The following is an 11,629-nucleotide window of genomic DNA, read 5'->3' on the forward strand; positions in this document are numbered from 1 at the left end:
CTGCTTCTTTTTGCTTTCCATTTGCTTGGTAAATCTTCCTCCATCCTTTTATTTTGAGCCTTTGTGTATCCTTGCATGTGAGATGGGTTTCCTGGATACAGCACACTGATGGGTTTTGGCTTTTTATCCAATTTGCCAGTCTGTGTCTTTTGATTGGGGCATTTAGTCCATTTAGGATGTTGAATATTGGCCCCCACTCTCTTCTGGCTTGTAGGGTTTCTGCCGAGTGATCTGCTGTGGGTCTGATGGGCTTCCCTTTGTGGGTGACCTGACCTTTCTCTCTAGCTGCCCTTAGCATTTTCTCCTTCATTTCAATCCTGGTGAATCTGACGATTATGTGCCTTAGGGTTGTTCTTCTTGAGGAATATATTTGTGGGGTTCTCTGTATTTCCTGGACTTGAATATTGGCCTGCCTTGCTAGGTTGGGGAAGTTTTTCTGGATAATATCCTGAAGAGTATTTTCCAGCTTGGATTTATTCTCTTTGTCACATTCAGGTACACCTATCAAATGTAGATTAGGTCTTTTCACATAGTCCCATATGTCTTGGAGAGTTTGTTCATTCCTTTTTGTGCTTTTTTCTCTAATCTTGCCTTCTCGTTTTATTTCATTGAGTTGACCTTCGACCTCTGATATCATTTCTTCTGCTTGGTCAATTCAGCTGTTGAAACTTCTGCGTGCTTCGCGAAGTTCTTGTGTTGTGTTTTTCAGCTCCATCAGTTCACTTATATTCCTCTCTAAGTTGTCCATTCTTGCTAGCATTTCGTCAAATCTTTTTTCAACGTTCTTAGTTACTTTGCATTGGGTTAGAACATGTTCTTTTAGCTCACAGACATTTCTCATTACCCACCTTCTGAAGTCTGATGCTGTCATTTCGTCACACTTATTCTCCATCTAGCCTTGTTCCCTTGCTGGTGAGGAGTTGTGATCCCTTGTGGGAGGAGAGGTGTTCTGGTTTCAGGTGTTTTCTTCCTTTTTGTGCTGTTTTAGTCCCATCTTTGTGGATTTATCCACCTGTCGTCTTTGTAGTTGCTGGGTCTCTGAGTGGAAGTCCAGTTTGTTGATGATGAAGTTATTTCTGTTTCTTAGTTTTCCTTCTAACAGTCTGGCCTTTCTGCTGTAGGACTGCTGAGGTCCACTCCAGGCCCTGCTTGCCTGGGGATCACCTGCAGCAGCTGCAGAACAGTAAGGGTTGCTACTAGTTTCTTCTGCTATTTTTGTCCCAGAATGATGCCCACCAAATGTCAGTCTGAATCAGTCCTTTGTGAGGTGACTCTTGGATATACAGGGGTCAGGTAGCTGCTTTAGGAGACAGTCTGTCCTTTATAGGAGCTCAAGTGCTGAGCTGTGAGCTCCATTTTTCATTCAGAGCTGCTGGGCAGGTTTAAGTCCGCTGCAGCAGAACTCATAAACCCTTTTTTTTCCCCCAGGTGCTCTGTCCTGGGGAGTTAGGGCTTTATTTATGAGTTTCCATTGTACTGCTGCCTTTTGTTTTCAGGGCTGCCCTGCCCAGCAAGGAGGGAGCCTAGTCACCGTCTACCTGCAGAGGGTTTGCTGAGCTGCTGTGATCTCCGCCCTGCTGCCATGTGAACTTCCCTGCAGTCCTGTTTATATGGGTGTGGTTAGAACTGCCTTGGCAATGGTGGCCCACCTTTGTAATGGCGGACTCTCTCTGTAATGGCGGGTTGCCTCGGCAACAGAGGGTTGCCTTGGGAATGGCGGGCTGCCTCAGCAATAGCGGACTACCTCCGTAGGGGTGGAGTGCCTCGGTAATGGCGGACACCCCTTCCCCACAGAGCTGGACCATCCGGGGTTCAGCTCTGCTTGCTGTGAAACTGTCAACCCAGAGCGTTTCCAATTGCTGTTTTTGTTTTTTTGTGGGGGTGGGACCCACCAAGCCTGATCACCTGGCTCCCTGCCTCAGAGCCTTTTTTTTTTCTTTTAAGTTGAACGGTTGACTCTCTCCCAGGTGTTCCAGTCGCCTGCTGAAAAGGTGCCGGGATCTGTGTGATTTCCTGTGTGGCTACCCACTGTGCCAGCTGAAACAACGGCACTGAGATTCATGGAGCTTTTTTGCCCGGGAATCTCCTGGCCTGGCTCCCTGTTTCAGTTCCCTGTTTAATCAGATGAATGGGTGACTCTGCCTTCCCGGAGCTCCAATTGCCAGCTTAAAAGGGCAACCAGACCAGTCTATTTTGTACGGAGAACTGCCGCACTGGGGCGCTGGCAGAATAGCTGCGCCGGCCAAAACAGCCGTGCTGGCGACCTGTGGGGCTCCTCCGCCTGGGAATCTCCAGGTCTGTGGGCAATAAAGATCCATCTGGAAATGTGGCCTCCACTCACCCTCTGCACTTTCACTGGGAGCTGCAATCCTGAGCTGCTCCTAAACCACCATCTTGGATCTTCCTCCTCTCCTCTTGATATAATTTAATAGCTATCTCTGCATGTGAAACTTAGAAAAGAAGATGGGTAGATAAAAACCTTTTTGAAAAATGCAGTGATTAAAGTAGAATATTTGATTGTAGGACTTTTTTAGGCTGAGAAAGGTCATGGACAGTAGTCAGGCTTTTCTTTTAAGTTAAGAATCTGGCTGCTAATAGAAGTCAGATGGTGTATTTTAACATTTTAATTCTTCATTTTACTCTTAAAGTTATGAAAACATACTGCTAAGATGAGCTTTCAATTTTTTTCTTTGTAGATAATGATGCTTGAACAATTAATATAAAATTTATGACCTATGTAATATGCTTTTCTTATTCAGATTTTCTTCTTTTTTCTTTTCTTTTTTTTTAAGACAGAGTCTTACTCTGTCATTCAGGCTAGAGTGCGGTGGTGACATCTTGGGTCACTGCAACCTCTGCCTCTCGGGTTCAGGTGATTCTCACGCCTCAGCCTCCCGAGTAGCTGGGATTACAGGCATGCACTGCCACGCCCAGCTAACTTTTGTATTTTTAGTAGAGATGGGGTCTCACCATGTTGGCCAGGTTGGTCTCTAACTCCTGACCTCAAGTGATCTGCCTGCCTCGACCTCCCAGAGTGCTAGGATTACAGGCATGAGCCTCTGTGCCTGGCCTCTTACTCAGATTTCTTTATAGAATTTAGCAGAATTACTAATGTTTTAACCTTGGTGAAAGTTGTTTGCCTTCAGACAGTCTTTCAAACTGAAGTATAAGAGACTTCACATTACCTTTTTAGGCAAGTTTTGAAAATAACATAGTAGGATCCCTTTATTTATTTAACTTATACTAAAGAAATTTCAAAGAATTTTACTGTTTTTAAAGAAAAAATAATGTTTTTAATGTCCATAAGCTGATTGTAGTTGTATTAATGTATAGGTCGAATGAAACTGGCTTTTCTTAGATGTCATTGGTAAATAAGATGGTGCGTGTTTGTATATAACTCTGTAGTTAGGATCAGAGAGATATTCATGTAGAAATTAACTATTTTAGCAAATACCAATATATTCCCAAATAGGGATATCTGATAGGCCCCAAACTGTAGTTGGGAAATGTAAAAAGTTGTACCGTATACTCTGTTTCCTGGTGGGTCTAGCATACTCCAAATTCATTTGGTCAGAATGAGACAAACTAGGAAGTCCCACATTATTATGAAAAAAAGAAAAGAACTATTAAAGTGTCTTGATAAAATTATAAGTTACAACTTTCAAGGAATTTCTAAAACTTAATTTAGTAGATGTATGCAACCAGTAGTCTGGGTGGGGTTTGTTAGATTGCATGATCTGGTTTATAATTTGATACACAGATGCTAAAAATTCAGTGATGTACAGTAAAACTTTGTATTTGCTAAGGCTGTTAGATCAGTAGAGACTTGTTAAAATACTGGAATAAATGATGTCTGTTGCAGTCTCATAACACAACATGGAAATTGCGTGAAACAAATGACACTGGGAGAGCTGCTAGAGCAGGGTTCCCAGTGGAGGTGATGACCCTGTTGAGCAGTTCTGAAGGTGCAGTGGTTCATTGGGGTGTTATCAGCAAGGAGTGGCATATGCCAGGGCAGAGGCAAGAGTGTGTGAGGTGTGCTGAGGGAGTGGAATTGAATTTCAGTTCCATGTTATGGTGCATTCAGAATGACTGAAGCAGAGACTATGAGGGGGAGGTGGCTAGAGTGAGGCTGGCCAAGAGCAGGGGCCAGGTGTCTTGCCTTAGAAGTTGGACTTGGTCCTAGATCTCTGGGAAATAACCCATTGAAGAATTTTGAGGAGACATTACATAGACACTTCCCCTATGTCAAAATAGTTGGTTTGCTTTTATGGTTTTCAGTCTTTTCTCTTTAAGGTGAAGTTGTTGAAACAAGATGCCAAAGAATTAAAGCAGCCAATTTAGCATGTTGTTACCTATGTCAGGAAAGTAAGGGGCTTGGGACTGTTTGTTTCCTCTTTAACATTCATTTAGTCTGGATGTCGAGTAGAGCAATACATATGAAATTGAAAAAGTCTCTCAAAAGGTATGCACCTTAACTGGCACATACTTGTCTTGGACAATTTAAATTGTATTAATTATAGTAGTAATTACTGAAGTAGTGATTTGTTTTGTTTTTTGAGACGGAGTCTTGCTGTCACCCAAGCTGAAGTGCAGCAGCACAATCTCAGCTCACTGCATTCTCCACCTCCCAGGTTCGAGAGATTCTCCTGCTTCAGCCTCCCGATTATCTGGGACTACAGGTGCACACCACCATGTCCAGCTAATTTTTTTTTTTTTTTTTTTTTGGTTTTTAGTAGAGACAGGGTTTCACCATGTTGGCCAGGCTGGTCTTTAAACTCCTGACCTCAAGTGACCTGACCGCCTCAGCCTCCCAAAGTGCTCGGATTACAGGCGTGAGCCACTGCACCTGGCCTGTAGTAATTTGAAAGAACCAGTAAGAGGTAGGGACTAGGGTATATCCCGTCATTTTTTAATAATATTTTCCCATTCACTTGATTTCTCACTATACAAGCTGCTACAATGTTTTATCAGAACAGTGGTGTGTGTAGTTAGAAATGCAGAATTCCAGGCCAGGCATGGTGGCTCACATCTGTAATCCTAGCACTTTGGGAGGCTGAGGCAGGTGGATCACAAGGTCAAGAGATTGAGACCATCCTGGCCAACATGGTGAAACCCCATCTCTACTAAAAATACAAATATTAGCGGGCGTGGTGGTGCGTGCCTGTAGTCCTAGCTACTTGGGAGACTGAGGCAGGAGAATTGCTTAAACCGGGGAGGTGGAGGTTGCAGTGAACTGAGATTGCGCCATTGCAGTCCAGCCTGGTGACAGAGTGAGACTCCATCTCAAAAAAAAGGAAAAAAAAAGCAGAATTCCTACATGTTACCAGAAGTGTTCAATTACACTGTAGTGGCTCACGTTGCTTGTAACCAGGAGACAGCCAAATAATGTTTACTCCAGTGATTTTACAAATTCATCCTTGTCAGTGTAACAATTATGGTTCATGTCTTTACTGCCTTCCCATTGAGGGATTCATAATACCTACTTTCCTATTAAGGTTAATAACTAAATTTGCTCTAGAGCTGTTCTCTTCAGCACAGCAATTGGCTCATTAAATGTGGCTATTTAGTTAAAATTGAATAAAATTTAAAATGCAGTTTTTCCCTTCCTTCAGCCACATGTCAAGTGTTCAACAGTCATATGCAGCTAAGTGGCTGCTATATTGGACATTTCCAGTGTTGCGTAAAATTCTCTTGGACAATGCTGCTCTAATGGTTGTCTTCTTATATACATTTTAGTATACTTAAAAGCCATTTAATGCCAAAGTATTTACAGATTAAATGATATAATCTGATTTGAAATAACTGGGGAGAAGGGAGAATTGGAGGGGTTATGGAGGAAACAAGATTTGCCTTAAGTTGATGATTGGTGAAGCTGGGTTTAGAGTTCATGGGAGCTCACTATATTATATTCATTATATAGAAATTTTGTATATGTTTTAAATTTTCCACAATAAAAATGTAAACCGAAGGTTTAACCAGGAACTGTGCTCCCACCAGCATCTAGAAGTAGATGTCTGTCAACAGGCATCTGAAATCTCACCCCCACAGGCTGGCTCTAGTAGTGTAGGAAAGTTTTTAATCCTGCCACAGGACTTCTAAAGAACACATATAGTACCACATTTTCATTTATGGTTTATTTCATTCCACCTCAAAACACACAAGTAGTGGCACAGTCTAATGTTTGTCAAGTGTTTGAACTGCACAAGTGAATCTTGTGGTTAGAATGTGCTAGATTATATTAAAGTAAAACTTCCATTGCTGCTGACATTAATTTGAGCAAATTAAAAATAGTGTTCTTAATGAAGAGAATAAAGTCTCTTTACTCAGTGGTTGGTTTATATTTTATTTCACAGCCAGATAAGTCAGCTTCTGTCTCTGGCTTTCCTGGTTAACAGCACCTGTGTCTGAAAAGAGAAAGGTCAGGGGTGGAGGGAATAGTAGATAAAGTCCCTGGCACGAGAGAGGCCATCAGTGAACACCATCACTGTGCGCTGAAGGGCTGTTTGAAGTTATTGAAAGTTATTGAAAGAAACGTGGGCCTGAAATGGTGGCTCACACCTGCAGTCCCAACACTTTAGGAGGCCAAGACAGGTGGATTGCTTGAGCCCAGAGTTTGAAGCCAGCCTGGGCAACATGTTGAGACCCTGTCTCTACAAAAAGTAGGAAAATTAGCAAAGCATGCTGGTGTGCACCTCTGGTTCCAGCTACTTGAGAGGCTGAGGTGGGAGGATTGTTTGAGCCTGGGAGTTCAAGGCTTCAGTAAGCTAGGATGGCCCCACTGCACTCCAACCTGGGCAACAGCGAGATCCTGTCTCCAAAAAAAAAAAAGGGCTGGGTGCGGTGGCTCACGCCTATAATCCCAGCACTTTGGGAGGCCGAGGCGGGTGGATCACAAGGTCAAGAGATCGAGACCATCCTGCTCAACAAGGTGAGACCCCGTCTCTACTGAAGATACAAAAATTAGCTGGGCACGGTGGTGCGTGCCTGTAGTCCCAGCTACTCGGGAGGCTGAGGCAGGAGAATTGCCTGAACCCAGGAGGCGGAGGTTGTGGTGAGCCGAGATCGCGCCATTGCACTCCAGCCTGGGTAACAAGAGCAAAACTCCATCTCAAAAAAAAAAAAAAAAAAAATAGAAGAAGAATAAAAGAAAACAAAACAAAAGAAGCATGTGAACTTGCAAACTTTGGTCTCCTACACATCTCTAACAAATGGTGATGGGGCTTGTTATGAGCAGACAGGGGCATATCACAGAGGAACGGTTCAGAGAAAGGGCTTTTAGGGTCAGACTTGGGCTTGATTGCCAGCTTCATAGTTAGCTGTGACCTGAGAAAGGGGACTAGTGAGCTCTTCCCAGCTGCTTTAGAGAATAATGGTAGAATAGTGGCCCACACATGGCTAAGTGTGTATGACTAATATAATAAGACAAGAAGTCTTATTATATTAGGTATTCCCTAGCTATATGTTTTATTTCAGTTAAATGCTGATATCATGTAGAATAATGTGTAGGTATAAAGGAATGTAATGGTGCCTTTTTATTTTACAGGGTTCTTGAAGCTCTTGTGATTAACAATGGCAGGAAAATCATCACTTTTTAAAGTAATTCTCCTTGGAGATGGTGGAGTTGGGAAGAGTTCACTTATGAACAGATATGTAACTAATAAGTTTGACACCCAGCTCTTCCATACAATAGGTGTGGAATTTTTAAATAAAGATTTGGAAGTGGATGGACATTTTGTTACTATGCAGATTTGGGACACGGCAGGTCAGGAGCGATTCCGAAGCCTGAGGACACCATTTTACAGAGGTTCTGACTGCTGCCTGCTTACTTTTAGTGTCGACGATTCACAAAGCTTCCAGAACTTAAGTAACTGGAAGAAAGAATTCATATATTATGCAGATGTGAAAGAGCCTGAGAGCTTTCCTTTTGTGATTCTGGGTAACAAGATTGACATAAGCGAACGGCAGGTGTCTACAGAAGAAGCCCAAGCTTGGTGCAGGGACAACGGCGACTATCCTTACTTCGAAACAAGTGCAAAAGATGCCACAAACGTGGCAGCAGCCTTTGAGGAAGCGGTTCGAAGAGTTCTTGCTACCGAGGATAGGTCAGATCACTTGATTCAGACAGACACAGTCAACCTTCACCGAAAGCCCAAGCCTAGCTCATCTTGCTGTTGATTGTTAGATTGTTGATGCATTCTAATCAACTCACACATATACACAAAATCAACATGGGGATGGAGAAGAGAATTAGCGTTTGCAGCAGTGTATCATCTAATAAAATTAAACTAAAGTATATTGCTGCTTCATTAGTTGGTGGGAGAAGGGACACATCTACCCATGGAGGAATATATTTACTCAGTAATGGCACCTTCCATTTATGAATTGTAACGGTTGTCTAATAACGTTTCTTTAATTTAAATATGTAAGTTGCAGAGCTAATAAATGAGATGGCCAAGACTTTAATGATAATTAAAATAAGAAACTTGACTATTCTAGAAGTTATACTTGGATTTTTTTTCCTGGGAAAATGGAGAACTACTTTTATATGTGTATGTTTTTATGCAATTAGCATTGTATTCTTGGTTCAGAGAAATAATTTCCTAAAGCAATAATGTTAGATATTAAAGATTAAAATCTAATGTATTTGCGATACATTGTTAATTTACTTCTTCATTCCCTTCAAAATGATTTAACCATTTCTATTTTCATTCTACGTATTAGAATTACTCTCACTAGTAATTACTTGTCATTTGTGTGCCATTCATGTGTCCCTACCCCCATAAATCTTGTTCCACAGTCTCAGGTGGAGGGCAGGCCTCCAGTGGTACAAGAGTTCCTTCATACAGTCCATCGTACATCCAGCTAGATTCATACTGTCTGAATGGAAAGCTTTCCATAGAGAAGAGTTCAGTTTTAAGAAAAAGGCTAACTACTGAACTTGAAGAACAGACAAATGTGCATTTGATAATTGATCTAACAATTACAATGTACTGTGTGGAAGATACAAAATTAGTTTGTTAATGGACTACTTAATACTTTTGTTACTTTCTTTACTCTTAGGAAAAGGCTCCTAGTTGAAGTTAAAACATTCCTTTTTAACAGAAGACACAGCTAACTTTATCACTCTCAGAGGAAATACTAAAAAGGCTTGTACTTTGTGAGAGTAAATGAAGACATCTTTATTTGGCCATGTATTTACTTACTGTCATCTCTATCATTGAATGTTGTTTAGTGATTTGCTCTCAAGGAGATTTTTTGTTCCAAAAAGACTTGCTGTAGTGATCAGACTTGATAAAGCAAATTGTGGTCTTTTGTGGATGAAGTTCATATACTGTGTGGTTGATGAGTGTCTGATTCTGTGAAGCCTAACCAAAGCCTAGACTGAGTGTGGATGAGGCCCTCAACTGGGGACTCTTGGGGTCATCAAAGGACATGCTGGGTGAGGGGAGCTGGCTGTCATGTAGTGAGGGGGCTTTGAAAAATTAGATTGATATATTTCCCTCCCTGACCCCACCCATTGGAAACCAATGAGAAAACACTCTAGTAAGCTAAGCTTTTGAGTCTAATGTCCTAACCTAAGGGACGATTTTGCCATTTGGTAGCATTCTACAGAAAATAATAGAAGATAGTTGGAGAACAAAGCAGGTGTTAAGTGTGGCAACAGGAGTGTGGTGAGAAGCAGCTGCAGAGCCTACTGGACAGAAGAACCATAGATCAGTCTGGGGGTGGGGGTGGGGGTGCGGGTTCCCGTGCTTTAGGAGTTGCTCCATATGGTCTGTCATAGATCCAGCTAGGTTCAAGCTATGAATGGAAAGGCTTTTGAGAGGTAGGTTTTTTTTTTTGTTTTTGAGGTAGAGTCTCGGTCTGTTCCCCAGGCTGGAGTGCAGTGGCACAATCTCGGCTCACTGCAACCTCTGTCTCCCAGGTTCAAGCAATTCTCCTGCCTCAGACTTCCCAAGTAGCTGGGACTACAGGTGCATGCTGCCATGCCCGACTAATGTTTTGTATTTTAGTGAAGATGGAATTTTACTGTGTTGCCCAGGCTAGTCGAGAACTCCTCCTGAGCCACTAGCCCCAGTCCAGTTTTTTTTTTTTGAGATGGAGTCTCACTCTGTCACCCAGGCTGGAGTGCAGTGGCATGATCTCGGCTCACTGCAATCTCTGCCTCCTGGGTTCAAGTGATTCTCCTGCTTCAGCCTCCCAAGTAGCTGGGATTACAGGCGCCCGCCACCACGCCCGGCTAATTTTTTATATTTTTGGTAGAGACGGGGTTTCACCATGTTGGCCAACCTGGTCTCGAACTCGTGACCACAAGAAATCTGCCATGGCCTCCCGAAGTGTTGGATTACAGGCGTAAAGCCACCATCTCTGGCCAGAGATACAGTACAGTTTTAAGAAAAAAGGTAAACTACTGAACTTGGAGAAGAAAATGTGCACTAGATAACTGATGTAACAATTACAGTGTGCTGTGTGGAGGATACAAAATTACAATTCCATTAATGGACGACATGTTTTTGTTACTTTTCACCCTTGGAGATAGTTTCCTAGTTGAAGTTAAAAAAATTCCTACTGTTCCTTGTCTTAGAGGAAAACCTTTTTTTATTTCTGTACAAACTTAAGTTTCGCTTTAATATAACACCACCATGTAAGTTCTCTCACAATATCCATGTCTTGTAGAGTCATAAAGTGTTAAGTATAAAAACACACGAGTGTGGTACCCAGTGAAAGGTGGTGTCTGGAGAGTCTAGTTACTGAAAAGTTAAAGAGCACGGGTAACAGCATGGGCAGAGCAGAGATTGAGGCGATCTATGTCCATGACAAAGGAAGCACCCTAGGAAGCTTCCAGCTATAGCAAGAGGACAAAACTCAGTGTACATTTTTATCTGGATCACTTTTGGAGCACTAAAGCAGAACCAACTTTATGTTAGCATACATGTGCTCAGGAGAGCCTGATTTTAAGACTGACTTCACCCCACTGCTCGTGTTCCAGAACCGTCAAGGGACACACCTACTAGATTCAAGCATTGCCAGCTTAGCTTTCCTCATGATCGGCTCCTCTCTGTCAGCTGTCAGTTCTACCCACATGCCCCAGTGCTGTTCTCCACACCTTCACGCCTGCAATGCTTTCCTGTGCAGCCTACCTTGGAGGTACCCCTCAATGCTCCACTTCCCTTCCAGCTCCTTCAAAGACTCCATCACACATGAAATTTGGCATTTTTGTAATATACTCACAGGAAGTATGTTGAGTGTATTACTACCTCACCTTCACCAGCCTGGAGAAAAGGCTATTTTCAGGCTGTTGTGCAGCTGAGCCAAGTCTTCCCGCTGTCACTCACCCTGCTGCTCTTGGCTGGCTGTCATCACAGCCTTCTGGATGATATTTTCATTGGGGGGGGGGGGCGGCAACCGTATACAAAAAAATATGGGTTTGCTGAAATTACTCCTAGATTTCTAGATGAGTATGTAGCCTTTTCTACTCCCAAAGCTCTGGCATCTAGTTTGAGTCAATCTGAGCTCTGTATAACAGGTGAAGATATATTAGTTTGCAGACTATCAATACGGGAAATAGGGTGAAAACAGTTGTGGTGGGCGGCACTTTAAAAATGGATATTAAACGACCACAGTC

General features: G+C 42.5%; 1 protein-coding gene across 1 annotated transcript in view; it reads left to right on the plus strand.

Moving 5' to 3' along the window:
* RAB9A (RAB9A, member RAS oncogene family) overlaps positions 1 to 8,653 on the plus strand; it is a 28,568-nt gene extending 19,915 nt beyond the window's left edge. Inside the window, exon 2 of the mRNA XM_002762627.8 lies at positions 7,547 to 8,653. Within this exon, the coding sequence (XP_002762673.1) occupies positions 7,573 to 8,178 (606 nt within the window). The 5' untranslated portion in view covers positions 7,547 to 7,572 and the 3' untranslated portion in view covers positions 8,179 to 8,653. The remainder of the gene's footprint in view (positions 1 to 7,546) is intronic.
* The last annotated feature ends 2,976 nt before the right edge of the window (positions 8,654 to 11,629 follow it).

Source organism: Callithrix jacchus, chromosome X, assembly GCF_049354715.1.
Source record: "Callithrix jacchus isolate 240 chromosome X, calJac240_pri, whole genome shotgun sequence".
NCBI classification, from domain to species: Eukaryota; Metazoa; Chordata; class Mammalia; order Primates; family Cebidae; genus Callithrix; species Callithrix jacchus.